At 45.5% G+C, this 19,177-nt stretch overlaps 1 protein-coding gene across 1 annotated transcript; it reads right to left on the reverse strand.

The window, feature by feature from the left end:
• Window positions 1–1,621: 1,621 nt before the first annotated feature.
• Window positions 1,622–17,192, reverse strand: LOC140208344 (uncharacterized). The gene is made up of 4 exons (XM_072276945.1): window positions 16,147–17,192; window positions 12,723–12,818; window positions 4,929–7,508; window positions 1,622–2,309 (listed from the first exon to the last, which is right to left on the reverse strand). Exon 3 carries the CDS (start codon window positions 7,097–7,099, stop codon window positions 5,975–5,977), a length of 1,125 nt encoding a protein of 374 aa, XP_072133046.1. The 5' UTR covers window positions 7,100–7,508; window positions 12,723–12,818; window positions 16,147–17,192; the 3' UTR covers window positions 1,622–2,309; window positions 4,929–5,974.
• Window positions 17,193–19,177: the final 1,985 nt, after the last annotated feature.

Below are 19,177 nucleotides of genomic sequence, written 5' to 3' on the forward strand. Positions count from 1 at the left end.
TTCCCTCGCACCCCCACATTAGGCATATGTTCAGGGTTAAAGTGAATTCTTTCAGGGGAGTCTGAAGGGGAATTCTTCACTCAGTGGTTCATGGGAGTGTGGAATGAGCTGCCAGTGGAAGTGGTGGATGTGGGTTCGATTTAGACACTAAAGAGAAATTTGGGTGAGGACAATGGATGGGAGGTGTATGGAGGCTATGGTGCAGGTAATTGGAACTGGGCAGTAAAAACAGAAACAGGTCGGCATTCACTAGAAGGGCCGAAGGGCCTGTTTCAGTGCTGCTGGGCTCTGTGACTCCAATAATATTCTGATTTGTAATTTCCACAGTCAGTACTTTGCTGCTAATGACTGAACCCAGAAATTTACCCAAACAAGAATTGAAAGACTCTTAGCTGGCTACAAAAAGCATTTACAAGCTGTGATACTTGCCAAAGGGGGTATTACTAAGTACTGACCATGCAGGGTGCCCAAACTTTTGCTTCGGGCCCTTTTCCTTTTTTTGTTATTTTTAAACTGTAAAAGATGGAAATAAAACTGTAATCTTGCTTAAATTATTAAAGAAATGTGTCACCTTTAACTTTATGCCTTTTGGAAATCAGGTCATCTTTTACTCGCTTAGCTATTCACAGTAACAGAAATTTTGACCAGGGATGCCCAGACTTTTGCCTGCCACTGTGTATATCTTGTACCTTCTGAATTGCTTCCAGAAACTCCAGACATTGCTGCTCTGTCTTCATCCTTGCCCATGTTCTTTGCAAATCAATTTTGACCAATTTTTCTCTCATGCCTTTCTAATTCTTTTTATTCCACATCTGATTTTAGCTTCTCCTTCTCAAATGTCAAAGTGAATTTGAGCATATTAAGATCACTTGCCCCTAAGGGTTCTTTGAACTTCAGTGACCTAATTAATTCCAGTTCATTACAACACCCAATCCAGAATAGCTGATCACCAAGTGGGCTCAACCATGAGCTGCTTTAGAAAAGTATCTTGTAGGCATTCTAGGAATTCCTCCTCTTGAAACCAACATCATCCTAATGTTCTTAATCACCTGCATGACAATCCCCCATGACTATTGTAAGATTGCCCTCTTGGCACGCACTTTCTCTCTCCCATTGTCATTTGTGGACCACAGACTTACTATTGTTTAGAGGTGTCTACACATTTCCCATCAGGGATTTTTTTTTACATTTGCTCTTCCTTAATTCTACCCACAGATTCTACACATTCCAACCCTATGCCACCTCTTTCTAATGATTTTATTTAATATTTTAGCAACAGAGCCACACTATCCCACTACCAGCTTGTTCTTGGCTTGTTCTTTCAAGGAACATATAAGTATCTGGGAAACAAGAGGACCTACAGATGCTAGAAATCTAGAAAACTACATAAAAATTGCTGCAGGAGGTCAGCATGTCAGGCAGCATCTATGGATGGGATTCAACATTTCGGGCCAAGACCCATCATCGGGACTCTTGATACCCACGTATCTGGAATATCAACAAGCAAAGACAATAGAAAGTAGTGCAAAATAGGGAAAACTTTGACAAAATTTAGTTCAAGGCTTTAAAAACCTGCCACACAGAGCTCAATAGTTAACAAATACAACAAAGGCAAAAAATATTTTCATCATTTCCGACATTGACTTTTTTAATGAAAATATCTTAGTCCCATTTCAATCAGTAAAATTTAGAAAGATAAATAAGAACTGAAATGACAACTTTAGAAAAAGCCTATTTACACTCAGACCCACTTAAGATTAGCACTACCATGGACAGGAGGAGGAAGAGAAATAACACACATGGAAAAAAAAACACAACAGTCAGATAAAACTTCTGTAGCCTTCTGGTAAGCCTCAGGCTCGCTCAGCTTGGTTTCATCTCGGGGGAGCAGTCTCCGGCTCTGCCAAACTGGGTAATCGAGTTTGTGTGGATGCTGTGTGATGTACTCCACACCGCCAAATAACAGACAGTACACCATATGCGATTAAATGATTACACTTCATGAGTACTTCTTGGTGATGGGTTAGTAGAAACAAATACAATCAAGGCGCCAAGTCAGTAACTCCATCAGTTGTGTGCACAAATAAATCGTTGGAGGTCACGAATCAGGTATTCTTTCCTCCGAACTCTGCCGACCCTCGAATGGGACCACCCTCGGTGGTCGACCAAAACACTCCTCACGAGTCTGTCCTCGTCTCCTCTCCTTGCCGAAGACCCTGGGCCTCAGACTCCCGCTCGGGGTCTGTTCAGTCGCCCAGCTTACAGCATCTCGCGGGTCGCGTCTCCTCTCTCTGTCCCCGTCGTGCCTTCTGAACAAAGCCCACCAAAATCAATAGCTTTCACACACAAGAAAGAATAACATCTATTCTGTTGCTTAGCAATGGCACTCCAAAGTCATCTATGATTATAACCCAAATATGCTGCTACAGAGAACCCCTTACGTCAACAGTTAATATTACAGAGAAGCCATTTTATTAGCCGTAGCAGTTAACATGAAGAAGAAACCCCTTACACTACTAAGTATGTATTTTCATCAGAAATGAACAGGATTCAACGCTCCATGTCTGTATATGCAATTGTGATAAGAAATACAGACTAGAAAACTTAAATGAGAGGCTAACTCAGAAAAATAAATCATGAACATGGAAGAAAACATTAACCAGTGGAATGAGTTTGACCCTCCATGGGAGACATCCCAACGATCTGAGCAGACTAGATGTTGGCAAGGAAGTACCGAGTACAGGTGTCCCCACTTTTCGAACGTTCGCTTTACGAAACCTCACTGTTACGGAAGACCTACATTAGTACCCTGTTTTCGCTTTCAAAAGGTGTTTTCACTGTTACGAAAAAAAGATTCAGCGCGCGATAAAAGATCAGCGCACGATAAAAAATCAGCACGCCCCGAGCAGCCGCTCTCCCCGGATTGGGAACTGCTTTGCTTTAACATGTGCCTGTGAGCAGCCGTTTGCAAGATGAGTTCTATGGTATCGGAAAAGCCTGAAAGAGCTCGTTAGGGTGTTACACTTACGGTAAAAATAGACATAACTAAGCGTTTTGATCGTGCTGAACGAAGTAAGGACAATGTGAGTTTGGTTTGTGGAAGCTGACGAGCATGATGTTGTAGAGGTTTTGGAATCCTATCACCAAGTACTGACAGATGAAGAGCTGATGCAATTGGGAGAAAAAAGGATAACAATCGCAACCGAATGAGTAATGATAAATTACGACTTTAATTTTGAAAGGGTACGTTGGGTTAGGGGATATTTGCAGGATGGTTTGAGTCCTTACAAAGAACTGTGTGATAGGAAACTGCGCGAGGCTCAGCAGTCAAGCAAGCCTCCCATATCAGCCACAGCAGACGACGAACCTCGACCTTCGACATCGAGGCGAGCAGAGATAGAAGGTAAAGAGCTGCCTGCTCTAATGGAAACAGGTGACGAGATGACACCCCAGTGTCCCACCACCCCAACCCCTAGGCCATGGACAGATACCGATTCGCAGAGAATGCAAAGCCAGCCAGGAGGCACACAACACAAGAAAAAAGCCGAAATAAAAATGCTAATTAATTAGGTGCCGACACATAATTGTCAGCCCAGATCAGAGACGACGCAATCGGAAATCAGCACTCTTCTGGGCCGACAATAACGGGTGGCACCTAATTAATTAGCATGTTTGTTTTGGCTTTTTTTTTTAAGATGTGCTGGATGCCTCCCGATTACCGCTGTACCCCTGCGTTCTTCGCGGCAATGTATCGGGTTGACGGCCTGGAGGGTGGGGGCCACTACACCAGACAACCAGCATCAATTCAGTCTAACACACCATCATCCGTGTGCTCTGCGCTGTCTTCCCAATTCCAGTAAGTGATACTACACTGTACATACATTATTTCTACTTTATATCGGCTGTGTATTTTTACGTGTTATTTGGTATGATTTTGCAGCTTCATAGCTTAAAGGTTACTGGAGAGCGCTTGCACCGTGTTTTTGCCAACAGCCCTTGCGTGAGATTTTCTGCCGACGGCGCTTACGTGAGATTTTCGCTACGGAGAACAGTTCAGTAATGATTGTGGAAAAGTATTTCTACTTTATATAGGCTGTGTATTTATCATATCATTCTTGCTTTTACTATGTGTTACTGTTATTTTAGGTTTTAAATGTTGTTTGGCATAATTTGGTAGGTTATTTTTGGGTCTGCGAATGCTCACAAAATTTTCCCATATAAATAAATGTTAATTCCTTCTTCGATTTACAACATTTCGGCTTACGAACTGTTTCATAGGAACACTCTACCTTCGGATGGCGGGGGAAACCTGTATCTAAACTGAGAGTTGGAGACCTCTTCCCAGATACAGAGGGATTCCTTGCAGAAGTACAGGACAAGGTGGTTAACAAAAAAAAATAAAAAAAATACGTACAATACAAACAAACGAGCAATCAATGCAGAAAATGCCAAGAGAAACCAGACACAATCAAACTCATTCCAGGATCCTGCAGCAGTTTAACTCAATCTGATTACCTATGCAGCTACAATCAAGTGGCAAATATCATTCACCAAAATCTTGCTTTAAAATACAAACTTAGGAATGACTACCATAACTTCATCAGAGCACCATAAAGCCTGATCCAGATCGGGACAGAATCTCACAATTTATATGATAACCAATACATTATTACACAGAGGGTAATCTAAAATAACCATCTGGATTTAATATTATGGGATAAACAAGCAGGAACAACTCCCTCAATAGATGTAACCGTTCCCAACACACACGTCCTCAACCAGTGGAGCATCTCACCACAGGTATTGTTTGTGTCGTCAGTCAGACAAACAAATTATTTTCTCTGTCAATCAGTTTCCAAATGTTGCTACTCTGTCATTCGTTACCACGCCCCACTGCTGATTCCCTTCTCCTCATCATACGTTCTCACCCCGACCATCGTCCAGAGCCCCAAACTCTGCCCTGTGCAGACCCGCCTCTGGTTTCTGATCCTGCTCCGTTGAACATTCAACTGATGGTTTCCCGTTCTGCTTTCAGTCTTTGGAGGACAGTGGTGTTCTCTAACAACCCTTTAGAAGCAGGAAAAAATGAACCATAATGTGGAAATAAGACCTGAATAAGGTGGTTAATTCCCAATGGCATTCTTCCTCAGCCCAGAGAATTGAGAGGCAAAGAACATCTCAGACAGAACTGCAGTCAGCTCAACTTCTTCAGTCTGCAGAAAATTCAAAGGAAACGTCTTCACCCAAGAGTGGTGACTGGAACCTATCCCACAGGGAGAGCGAAAGGAGAACAACAGTGGAGGATTTTAAAGGACTGTTGTGGATCACAATCACTGGCAGTGTCCAGCCAACCTCAGTTGACTCTCTACTGTACACTAGGTGTGTTATAAATTCACTAAGTACTGAAGACAGAGTTTAAAATAGAACTGATTTATTTGTCTCAGATCCAGAATATTAAACTCCAGTCCCATTAAAGGTGAATATGCAGAAGAAACTCCTCCCATGCCCAGTGACCAGGGTGCAGAACTGGGTGTGGTGAGCAGCAACAATAATTGCAGAGTTCAGCACCGACAGTCACTCTCAAAATTGCATTCAGCAACGGTGATGGACAAATATCCAGCATGCAGCTTATTGAAACTTTCTCCCCAGTGTGAACCTGGTAGTGTGTCACAAGGTTAGATTACTGAGTGAATCCCTTCCCCATTCACAACAGGTGAACGGCCCTCTCCCCAGTGTGAACACAATGATGCATATTTGGCGGAGATGGCTGACAGAATCTCTTCCCAAAGTCTGAGCAGGTGATCAGCCTCTAACCAGTGTGAACTCACTGGTGTGCCAACAGATCAGATGACTGACTGAATCCCTTCCCACAGTCTGACCAGGTGAATGGCCATTCCCCAGAGTGAACTGACTGGTGTCTCGGTAGGTGAGATGCCTGAGTGGATCCCTTCCCACAGTCTGAGCAGCTGAACAGTCACTCCACAGTGTGAACTCGCTGGTGACTCTGTAGGGTGGATGATCGAGTGAATCCCTTTCCACAGTGTGAGCAGGTGAACAGCTTCTCCCCAGTGTGAACTCGCTGGTGTGTATGTAGGTGAGATGACTGAGAGAATCTCTTCCCACAGTCTGGGCAGGTGAATGGCTTCTCCCCAGTGTGAACTGACTGGTGACTCAGAAGGTGAGACGATGTGGTGAATCCCTTCCCACAGTCTGAGCAGGTGAACGGCCTCTTCCCAGTGTGAACTGACTGGTGTCCTTGTAGGCTAGCTAACTGTGTGAATCCCTTCCCACAGTCTGAGCAGGTGAAAGGCTTCTCCCCAGTGTGAATTCGCTGGTGTGTCTGTAGGTTGGATGACTGAGTGAATGTCTTCCCACAGACTGAGCAGGTGAACGGCCTCTCCCCAGTGTGAACCGACTGGTGTCTCCGTAGGTGAGATGCCTGAGTGAATCCCTTCCCACAGTCTGAGCAGGTGAACGGCCACTCCCCAGTGTGAACTCGCTGGTGACTCTGTAGGTGGGATGACCGAGTGAATCCCTTTCCACAGTCTGAGCAGGTGAACGGCTTCTCCCCAGTGTGAACTTGCTGGTGTCTCTGCAGGTTGGATGACTGAGTGAATGTCTTATCACAGACTGAGCAGGTGAAATCCCTCACTGCAGTGTGAACTGACTGGTGAATCAGTAGGTGAGCTGATACGGTGAATCCCTTCCCACAGTCTGAGCAGGTGAATGGCCTCTTCCCAGTTTGAACTGATTGGTGTCTTCTGAGGTGAAATGACCGAGTGAATCCCTTCCCACAGTCCGAGCTGGTGAATGGCCTCTCCCCAGTGTGAACTGACTGGTGCCTTCTGAGGTGAAATGACTCAGTGAATCCCTTCCCACAGTCTGAGCAGGTAAATGGCCGCTCCCCGGTGTGAACTGACTGGTGCCTTCTGAGGGGAAATGACTCAGTGAATCCTTTCCCACAGTCTGAGCAGGTGAACGGCCACTCCCCAGTGTGAACTCGCTGATGTACCTTTAGCTTAGATGAGCAAGTGAATTCCTTCCCACAGTCTGAGCAAATGAATGGCCGCTCCCCGGTGTGAAGTCGCTGGTGAGCCATTAGTTCAGATGACCAAGTGAATCCTTCCCCACAAATTCAGCAGATGACCAGCCTCTGCCCAGTTTGAACTGACTGGTGTGTCCACAGGTGGGAAGACAGCCTGAATCCCTTCTCACACACAGAACAGGTGAATGGCCTTGTCCCAGTGCGAACTTGCTGATGTACCTTCATACGAGATGACGGAGTGAATCCATTCCCACTGTCTGAAGCAGATGAATGGGTTCCCCGCTGTGTAAAATGACGGGAATACCAGTCGGTCAGATGATCGAATGAATCTCTTCGAATGAGTCTGAGCAGGAAGGATGATCGAGTGAATCCTTGCTCCACTTCTTAAATATCTGGTCAGAGACAGCAAAATTGGCGTGTTGTGTTCGAGATTCCCACAGACAAATTCCTTGTCATTTGTAACCTGTAAAAAGATTTACAAAATCCATCAATAGGTGTAGGACAACATTTCAAATGAGATCACTTGAGTTGTCAAGGTGTGATGTGACATCACACTGTTCCAGTGCAGTTCAACCCAAGTTGGAGAGAGAAATCATCTTCTAACTGGGCACAGTGCTTGTATCTGGAATGACCAACAAATTCTCTGATGCTCTTCCTGTCTCTATAAGAATGGGGTATTTCTGCCATCTCCAGTCTGTGACCTGGCTCAGTTTGACTCTCTCCATTGGTATTATTCCCTGTTCTCACTGAGCTGCATGGGTTCCTGGCCCCACAGTAATTGAAACACTCTCACACAAATAGCTGGCAGTGCATTCCACGCACCCACCACTCTCTGTGTAAAAAACTTACCCCTGACATCCCCTCGGTATCTATTTCCAAGCACCTTAAAACTATGCCCCTCGTGTTAGCCATTTCAGCCCTGGGAACAAAAAATCTGGCTATCCACATGATCAATGCCCCTCATCATCTTGTACAGCTAAAAAATGCTCTAAACATCAACAAGGAAATCATACATTACTTTGAGGATTTGTTCGAAGTATACAAAGTTATGAGGGCATAGATAGGGTAAATGCAAGCAGCTTTTTCCACTGAGGTTGGTTGGGATGACAACCAGAGGTCATGGGTAAGGGGGGGGAAGGTGAAAATTAAACAGAAACATTTGGAAAAGCTCTTTACTGAAATGGTCATGACGTGTGGAATGAGATGTCAGCACAAGTGGTGAATATGAGCTCAGTTTCACCATTTAAAAGTAGTTTGTTTGGGAGCCTGGATGGTAGGGGTATGGAGGGCGATGGTCTCGGTGCAGGTAGTTGCATCAGACAGCTTATGTGTTTTTTTCAGCATTGACTACATGGGCCAAATAGCCTGTTTCCATACTGAACCTCTCCATTTTTTTTTTATGACAGACAAGCTGGCCAAAATTTTTGGAAGGGAAAAGGTAGGAGTGACAAGGAGCAGCAATGGCTGGAGTTTCTGGGAGCAATTCAGGAGCTCAGTGATCAATACATCCCAAAGAATTGGAAGCATTGGAAAGGCAGGAGGACACAACCATGGCTGAAATGAGAAGCCAAGGCCAACATAAAAGCCAAAGAGAGGGCAAAAAAAAATAACAAAAACTATTGGGAAGCTTTTAGATATCTACAAATGACGAATAAAAGAAAAGTCAGATGAGCTCAGGGGGTGGAATTATGATATTGTAGTCATTAATGAGTCTTGGTAGCACCCAACAGTCTGAGGCATTTAGAGGAACAAAATATCCGGAGACTCAATATCTCTTGAAAACCAAGGTTCCCTGCACCAGTTACCTTTCAACTATTATTTTGGTAGGCACATACAAACTCCACACTGTCAAAATTTCACTTCTGAAGACCTTCCTCTTACATAGAAAATAGGTGCAGGAGTAGGCCATTCGGCCCTTCGAGCCTGCACCGCCATTCAGTATGATCATGGCTGATCATCCAACTCAGAACCCCGCCCCAGCCTTCCCTCCATACCCCCTGACCCCCGTAGCCACAAGGGCCATATCTAACTCCCTCTTAAATATAGCCAATCAACTCTGGCAATTAATCCTTTGCCAGAGAACAGCCTGTCCCAAACCACACTTGTCAGATCCTTTCTGACACCATCAAAATTGTCCTTTCTCTAATTTAGAATCTCAACCTATGATCCAGACCTCTCTTTTTCCATATTTACTTTGAATCTCATGGAATTATGATCACTAATTTCTGTCACCAGCCATGGATTATTTCCTCACAGCTTATTGCACACTTCTGGATCAGGAATTCTACGCAATGATTAAGGGCACATTTGACAAACTCTACCCCATCTACTTTTACAGTATGGGAGTCCCAGTCAATATATAGAAAGTTAAAATGAGTTACTGAATCAACCTTTGTTTCTTGGCATGGTCTGCAATCTCTCTACAAATTTGTTCCTCTAAATCCCTCAGATTGTTGGGTGCAACCAAGGCCCAATAATGGTTATGTCATGGTCCGGTCTGTGAAGTCCACATTCCGGTTCATGGTCTGGTCCGTGGACTCAGGACTCCGGGTCTTCCAGCTGTCCCTCGTTTGGTTGAATTAATCACAGGCACCTGATTCGAATCTGGGGCTTGCAACGTAAGTAGCGCTGGGGTCGAGTGTGGGCGGCTGGTTTGTCTTGTCAGGCCCCCTTGGAGCAACCTGCTGATGGAAGGCCAGTGAAACCATTTGTGATCTCTAGGCCTGGTTGGAGGACCACTGCTTCATGGAGCCTTGTTACCACTCATTTTACAGTACCCTTTGTGGTATGGACTTGGCTGTTTCCTGAGCCAGCTGAGTGGCCGTCAGCCACTCTGAGCTAGATCGGGATCCGGGTGTTTCCGTGGCCAGCTGAGGTTGCTGGCCGAAATGAGACTCGGAGCTTCCCCGGAGCAGAGATGGAACTGTCTGTCATTCTTTGGTGTTTGTCTCTCCTTGTCCTCGCCTCCGTGGGGTAAGACAGGCCATTTTTCCGTTGCCCTGCGGAGGGTCCTGTCTTGTCTTGTCCTGTCCTCGCCTCCGTGGGGTAAGTCCACCCGTTCTGCCGTTACCTGCGGAGGGTCTTGTCTTGGCCTCGATGGGGTAAGTTGGGCCGTTCTAACGTTGCCCCGTGGAGGGTCTTGTCTCTCCTTGTCCTCGCCTCCGTGGGGTAAGTCAGGCCGTTTTGCCATTGCCCTGTGGGGGGATCTGTCTTGTCTTGTCCTCACCTCAGTGGGGTAAGACAGGCCGTTTTGCCATTGCCCTGCGGAGGGTCTTATCTTGTCCTGTCCTCGCCTTGGTGGGGTACGTCCGGCCGTTCTGCCGTTACCTGACGGAGGGTCTTGTCTTGTCCTCGCCTCGGTGGGGTAAGTCCGGCCGTTCTGCCGTTACCTGACGGAGGGTCTTGTCTTGTCCTCGCCTCGGTGGGGTAAGTCCGGCCGTTCTGCCGTTACCTGACGGAGGGTCTTGTCTTGTCCTCGCCTCGGTGGGGTAAGTCCGGCCGTTCTGCCGTTACCTGACGGAGGGTCTTGTCTTGTCCTCGCCTCGGTGGGGTAAGTCCGGCCGTTCTGCCGTTACCTGACGGAGGGACCTGTACCACCTTCGTGTGGAGATGAAGTTCAGTCCCGGCTTGTCTTAGGACAAGTCCCGACTCGATGTCTACGTTCTGTCCTGTCTCATGTTAGTGTCGTGTTAATGATGAGTCCCGGCTTGTCGAAGGATAAGTCCCGGCTCTGTGTTGATGTTCGGTTCCCGGTCTGTCTCTGAGCTCCGAGAACCCAAGCCTCGACGATCCCACAGCCCAGCTCCGAGAACCCAAGCCTCGACGATCCTGCAGCCCAGCTCCGAGAACCCAAGCCTCGACGATCCCGCAGCCCAGCTCCGAGAACCCAAGCCTCGACGATCCCACAGCCCAGCTCCGAGAACCCAAGCCTCAACGATCCCGCAGCCAAACTCCCAGCCTGCAAGCCAAGCTCAAGACCCAAGACCCCAGCCTGCAAGCCAAGCTCAAGACCCAAGACCCCAGCCTCAAGCCTCAAGAGCAAAGACCCCAGCCTGTCTCCAAGCTCAGTCCTCTAGACCCCAGCCATGTCCTGTCCTGAAGCCATGTCATGTCCTTGCCTGGTTCTGGGGTCCGAGCCCGAGGCAAGACCCAGGTTCTGTGTCCTTATCCAGCCTCAGGCTCGGAGTACAAGCCTTATCTCCTAGTCCATGGTTCCTAGTCTTGGTGCCGCTTTCCCTAGCCCAAGTCTGCATTCCTGTCCCTGCTCCTGGTCTGAATCCTGTCACATCCCTACTCTAGTCAAGTCCAGATCCTTGTACTTCAGTGTCTGTGTCTCGCATTTTGGTCTGATCCCAACGCCCCTATTGTGACAACAGGAGACAGGTAGTTGGTCACTTGTTATACCGGGTCTCCCATCAGAGGCACTGGGAAATTAAATTCAGCTAGCAGAGCATCTCAAGAGAGAAATATTGAGAACTCACTTTCACCATTTGGCCACAGACCAGACATGGATCGGGGTATTAAAACAGAATCAGAATCAGGTTTAATATCACCGGCATGTGATGTGAAATTTGTTAACTTAGCAGCAGCAGTTCAATGCAATACATAATCTAGCAGAGAGAGACAATAATGAATAAAATTAAAAATAATAACAATAATAATAAATAAACAAGTAAACCAATTACAAATATTGAATAGATTTTTTTTTAAAGTGCAAAAACAGAAAGACTGTATATTTAAAAAAAAAAGTAAGATAGTGTCCAAAGATTCAATGTCCATTTAGGAATCGGCTGGCAGAGGGGAAGAAGCTGTTCCTGAATCACTGACTGTGTGCCTTCAGGCTTCTGTACCTGCTTTCTGATGGTAACAGTGAGAAAAGGGCATGCCCTGGGTGCTGGAGGTCCTTCATAACGGACGCTGCCTTTCCGAGACCCCGTTTCCTAAAGATGTCCTGGATACTTTGTAGGCTAGTGCCCAAGATAGAGCTGACTAGATTTACAACTTCCTGCAGCTTCTTTCGGTCCTGTGCAGTAGCCCCTCCATACCAGACAGTGATACACCAAACCAGACCACAAGTTTATCTAAAATGAAGTGTCTCCTGATCCTCAGCCATTTCCAAGGCTGGCAATGTTCTCGGCTCGGTTACAGAAAACAGAGTTTGGAAAATTCCCCTCATCTACTTTCCGCATCGAGGGGGCAATTGATAGCTGCCCTGCCAAAACCTGAAATGTTATATCATCACACAATTTCTGAAATCCCGGAAATGCTCTTATCACCTGTTTCTGAATTTTATAAATGGAAGTTGGAGATGTCTTTCACCTCTAAACAGGCTCTGAAGTGCAACGAAACCCTGAGCCTGGACTTTTACTTAAAACAACACCGTTGTCACATTCCTGTTTGTGTTTCACTCTCAACCTGCTGATTCAGGGTCTCCGGCTCCTTTCACTCAGGTGGAGCTTTGCCTGGTGAACGGAGTCATTCGACCATTACTGGTGTCAGGTCCCTGCGCTGGGACTGTTGGACTGATCGATTACACAAAGCCGCTTTACCAGTGGCATCAATGACACTGCTTGATGAAAATTTTCTCTGCCCTGTTAGCGCCTGTGTAAGTTTCTTCATCTGAACTATTGTGCACCACAGGGCAGAGGTTTAATTATAAAGATCCCAGTGAACGTACCTGTAGCCATTCTGATTCTGACTAACGATTGTTGATTGTTGTCCTCTTGTTTACATTTGGTCACGGTGTAGGACAGCCCCGCCTGCTAGTGATGCCCTGAATTACACAAAACAAGCAGACAGTGAGTCAGACGGAGTAGGAATACTTTGCAAATGTGACAGTATTGCCATCCCCTGTATCAGAGCAGCAGTTCACTTAGGGACCAAACATTCCCTGTTAACTGTTACCACGTCTGCATGTCTGTCCAGTGATATCTGGCAAATCCTACTGATAGAGTCACAGAGCAACAGATCACAGACACAGACCCTTCAGCCCAACGAGACAATGCTGACCACATTGCCCACGGAGATGGCCCCAATTTCCTGTGTTTGATCCATTTCCCTCCTGGCCTCTTCACTCTATCTACACATCCCAAATGCTTCTAGAATTATACAATTGTGCTGCCTCGTCCACTTCCTCTGTCCGTACCCTCCACATCATCACCAGCCTCTGCATGAAACCGTTGCTGCTCGTGTTGGTTTTACTATCTATTTACCACTCCTCTGCCCATTTAGATCCCCTATAAACTACGATAATCTTCACCGTGAGTACCATCTACTAATTTTGTGTCATCTGTGAACTTACTGGTCAAGCTTGTGCACTTGCATTCAAATCATTGCTATCAAATAACGAATATCAAATGTCCCAACTTGTAGCTTTGTGGTACACCACTAGTTACCCGCCCCCATTCTGAGGAGAAGCCTTCAACCACCACTCTTTGCTTGCTACCTTCAAGGCAATTTTTAAATCCATCTAACTTTCTCTCTCTGTACCGCATGGGACCTTATCTCCCAGACCAAGCTGTCATGAGGCATCTTGCCAAAGGCTTTACTGTAGTTCAATGTACAACATCCACTCCCCCACCCTCACTGACAATCATCTTCAAAACCTTAAAATGTATTGTTCAACACAACTTTCCATGCACAATGCCATGGTGACTCCTGATCAGTCTCTGTCGATCCAAGTGTTGGTAGATATTCTGTGTGTGATCGGTCCATATTGTGGAAAATTATCTCCGGCACCTCCCCTTCCATTTTCTCCACTTACCACCAAAAAACCAAAGTGGCACCCCGTAGTAAGCTTATGTTTCTCCAAATGCTCAAAGTTTCTGTCCCCAAGTATCCGTTCCAAGGGTTGGCCCACCCCCTGATGTAACACTCACTGGTCTATAATCCCCAGGATTAAACCTACTGGGTTTATTGAATTACAGAACAACATTTGACAGCCTCCAATCATGTGTTACTACCCCTGTGGCCAGAGAGGATACAATGATCATTGTCAATGCCCCGTAACCTCCCCCCTCACTTCCTGTAGTAACGTGGTGTGTATTGGTAGATTCAACAACATCTCTTTCTGAACGTTTCCATGCTGCTATGTTATCGTCACAATCACTGTCCATCTCATTGGTAACTCTGAAGCAAAGCATTCATTAAACATCTTGCCAATCACCGCATCCTCCAGGCACATTTCCACCTTTGCTCCTGAGTAGTCCGAGTCCTACCCTCAATCTATTCACCATCCTCTTCTTCACCCACATGTAGAATGCCTTGAGCTTTCCTTTATCCTACTTCCCAAGGACTTCAAGTTCCCTTTGACCTCTAAGTCACTTCTTAAGCTCCATCCAGGCTACCTTATAATTCTCTGGAGCCTTGCTTGAATGTTGCTTCCTAAACCTAAATAATGAGTCCTTTTCCCTGTTGCTTAAATGTTCCCATCTCTTGTGAACCACGGTTTGTTTATATAAACATTCTTTCACTTTTTGTGGAACAAATCTACCTCGAACTGCATTGAGGTGTTCCTGAAACAGCCTTCACAGTTCCATTGTGCATTTCCCTTTAAAAATGTTTTCCCAATTTACACTCTCAAGTTGCTCCGAATACCATTGCAACTATCCATCCACTAATTAAATACTGTCTCGTAGGGTCTGCTATTATCCTTGTCCATGACCATGATAAAAGTTGGGGTGTTGTGGTCACTGTCTCAAAAGGGCCACCCATTGTGACATCTGTCACCTGACCAGCATCATTGCCTCATACTAGATACAGTACGGCAACTCCTCGAGTTAGCCCATACACATACTGTGTCAAGAATCCTTCCTGGACACACAACACATTCTGCCTCATTGACACATTTTGGAGCAAGGAGGTGGAATCAACATCAGGGAAGTTGAGATCAACAATGATAACAACCTTCTTGCTTCTGCACCTTTCCCAACGCTGCCAAGTTATCTGCTCTCATTATCCCCGTGGCTTTGGGGGAGGCCTATAGAATACTCACAGAATGATAGCCCCCTTCCTATTTCTGAATTTCACCCACATCGATGTCCTCTGTTTATGTAGCTGTGATACCATCCCTAATTAGTACAGACAATTCTCCCCCTTTCACCCCCCACCCCCATATGTATTATGAAACAACTAAAACCTGGAGCATCAAACACCAATCCTGCCCTTGTAACAGTCACGTCTGTGTAATGGTGATAACATGTACCATCCATGTTCTAAGTTACTTTTATTCTTAATACTTGTTGTATTGAATTAAACACATTTCTAACTCACTACCTGATGCCCTGTCCACAACCGATCCTTCCACAGTCTCTTTGAACATTGCATCTACCTTTATATCAACTGTTCTATCACCTGACCAAACACTCTGGTTCCCATCCCACAACGACTGAGTTTAAACCAACCCCGGCAGCTCCAGCAGTCCTGGCTACAAGAACATTTGATCATCTCAAGTACAGATATAACCCATGCCTTTGGTACAGGGTCAAATGGGAACATTGTAAAACCTAATTCTGCTTCATCACAGATTCGTAGGTTCTGACAATTTATTAGTAGAAAAGTACTTGATGACGACAGGGTACGTAAATATAAATTATTGGTTGGCTGTTGCTAGTTAGGACTGAATGAAATGTGGTGCTGGAACATTTGGTTTCAAGAGGGTTTGCTCTTTGCAGAGGCTTGCTCAAACATATTCTAGGCAACTATATCATTACAGCTTGCAATAGACAGAGGAATCAATGACATGTTGCTGTAGTTCATGGTCACTCCACATTTCTGCGGTCACTACAGCAGGAGACAACTGCGGCGTCTTCTAAAGGGAGGAAATTCTCAACGCATTTTGAGATAATTGTGACCTAACACAGACAAGCAAGGAAACATCAGAAGTGATGTTTGAAATGAGCAAACAATATGAGGGAATGTGCATGGCTTCACAGAGCTGCTGCTGACAGTACATTAGTAGATCTAGAATGATTGCAACTGGGCCTGATAGAGGCATAAATGGTATTTCTAGGCTTATTAAGTCTCACTTCAGCTATTTCCTACTTTCCATGGTACAGAAACGTAATGTCTAAAGGACTAGCGTTTGAGTAACTGAGACTCACCAAACTTTCTCCTGAGTGAATCAGTGGAAACTCTGATTCAGGATGGTGCTCTCAGTCCTCGGGCTGTTTCATTGTTGCTGTTCCCTCATCTTCAGTTGTGGTTTTGTTCCAGTCATGGGCTTTTCTTCCAATAAATCTCTCAGCCCAGATCTAACTTTAACCGGAGAGATAATGAAGCATAGACATAAACCAGATAGAGGTTTCTAAGATTATGAAAGACATAGATAGAGTAGACAAGGAGTATCTTTTCGCTGTTTAGAAATGTCTAATACCAGAGGACATGTAATGAAGGTGTGAGGGAGTGGATGCAAAGGAAATGTGAGGGTAAGTTGTTCTACTCAGAGAGGTGTAGATGCTTGGAATCTGCTGTCTGTTATGGTAGTGGAAGCAAATACACGGGGGCTTTTAAGAGACGTTCAGATAGGCACATGGGTGTGAGGAAGATTGAGAGCATATGGAAATTGTATAGGTGGGAGTTATTGGGGAGGTTGATTAACTTTTCAGCTGGTTTGGCGCACCATTGTGGCCGATGCGCCTGTTCCTGTGATGTACTGTTCTGTGTTCTGTTCTATCTTCAGCATCTTGAGTTTCTCTTTGACTCCCACTGGCAGATAGACAGGTGACAGTGAGGGGGGAATTTCAAAATGTCAATTGAATTCTGAAACCCCTGTCTATATCTACTGGTGCAAACAGACAAAAGCATATTTAATCACAGCCACTCCCTGTGAGGGATGGAATGGAAACTCATTTCCTGCTTTGCTTCCAAAGGAACTTCAGAACCAAACATCTGAGCACAGAACAGAAATACTCGCTCAACATCTCATAAACCCGAACAACCTGATCCCCTGATTCATTTTATCTGGGTCAAAACATGTGTGATGTCCCGGAATCCAACCTCTGAGGGTCACAGCCCACACCGAGAGCCTCGCACATCTTTCCCACATCTCACACTGAGAGATTCACGCTACCAATATCCAGCCCCCGGAGACGTCTGCTTCACTGCGGAAGGAGGAAAATCCAGCCGCATCTGTAAACGCGCCAACGTGGACCGAAGCCCAAACACTGCCAGTTCCATATTCCTGGAGACCCCATCCCAAGATTATATCTCAAGCACCAACTCTCCCAGGGCTCTTTGCCGCTGGTAATATGCGGCAGTGTCTCAGCTAATGCCAGTTCAATCTTCTTGCTGCGTGGGATCTCGCCCAGTACAGCTGGCTGCCATGTTTCCTGCAGTGTAGCAGGAACAAAATGTAAAATTATAAAGTAGAAAATGCTGGGAACTCAGTACGTCAGACTACATCTCTGAAAGGACAAATGGTGGAAGACCCAGTTTCAGAACTGAGACTGTCCAAGGTGCTGCTGACCTGCTGAGCATTTCCAGTATTTTCTCCTCCTTCCTTTAAATTTCCTGCAACTGTAGTATTCTCTCCCTCTTCATTTTAATTCACTGATAGTAACTGATTGTAAAATATCAGCAACACCCTAAATTGTAAATGCCACCCCACCCCAACCCATTTGTTAGTTCTCAGTTCATTCTGACCCTGGTGTAATACATTCCATACAGTCAATGCTCACAGCATCCTTTCCTCCCACTGTCACTCTGTTACATTTGCTTCTGCGGCCACTGTCTCTACGCTGAGAGCCGGTGACCACAGAGCGATAAAAAGTACAACACTTGCTGCAGCTCTGACGGGCTGTTACCCTGGAAACGGAGGAAGTGGCTCACCGAAAATAACCGAAAAAGGAAACAACAAACTCAACATCAGATGCTGTGAGTGTCAGTATTACAAAGATTAACACTGCAGCCATTTTGTAACGGGGAAACTAAAATTGAAATGGCTGCTTTTACCCTGCCACCTGCTGTGTTCAATTAAACCTCTGGTAGCTCCAGCTATCAAAAACCCAATCCTGGAAAAGATGCAAAACAAAACTTCACAATGAAGACAAAGTTTGAAAGAGAGATTGCTGAAATATATCATTGCAGCAATGGTACTGTATACAGGCTGGACAGAGGTTGAACAAGATGGGTGACATATATCATTGAGGTGGTGAGATACAGGCTGGACAGAGATTGAACAAGATGGTTGATATATATCATTGAGGTGGTGAGATACAGGCTGGACAGGGAGTGAACAAGATGGGTGATATATATCATTGAGGTGGTGAGATACAGGCTGGACAGAGATTGAACAAGATGGGTGATATATATCATTGAGGTGGTGAGATACAGGCTGGACAGAGATTGAACAAGATGGGTGATATATATCATTGAGGTGGTGAGATACAGGCTGGACAGAGATTGAACAAGATGGGTGATATATATCATTGAGGTGGTGAGATACAGGCTGGACAGAGATTGAACAAGATGGGCAGGGGATGAGCAGATGGAGCCAGATGGGAGCAGGGGATCAAGGGCGATCTCTGATGGTCCTCCAGCAAAACACAGATCCTGAAATGATAGTACTCACTAGTAGATAACAGATATCAGTAGTATACCAAAGCCAGAACAAACAATAACTTTGGTATATGCCCTTTTCCACTTCACACACTTCATCAATGCTCCGCAGAAAGTATCCCATCTGGGTACTTCACATCTTCACACAGCTACTGCTCTTCCTTTAACTGAATGAAGTAGTGGAGAACTGTGGACACAGCTGAGCACATCATAGAAACCAACCTCCCCTCCATGGACTCAGTCTACACTTCCCACCGCCTCAGTAAAGCAGCCAACGTAATGAAAGATCCCCACAACCTGAACATTCTCACTTCTCACCCTCCCACAGGGGTGAAGATAAAATAAAACAGAAACATACCACCCAGGCTCCATGAAGATGTCCATTCTGCTGTTATAAGCGAACTGAATGTTCCCCAGGGTGATGAGTGGACTCCTGACCTCACAGTCTAAATCGATGTGACCTTGCACCACATATCTACCTACACTGCACTTTCTCTGTAACCATAAGGATTTGTTCCACTCTGGTATTGCTTTACCTCAATGAACTGCTGCAATGTATTGATCTGTGCGGATAAT

The sequence above is a fragment of the Mobula birostris genome, chromosome 13 (genome assembly GCF_030028105.1).
Source record: "Mobula birostris isolate sMobBir1 chromosome 13, sMobBir1.hap1, whole genome shotgun sequence".
Taxonomy (NCBI): domain Eukaryota; kingdom Metazoa; phylum Chordata; class Chondrichthyes; order Myliobatiformes; family Myliobatidae; genus Mobula; species Mobula birostris.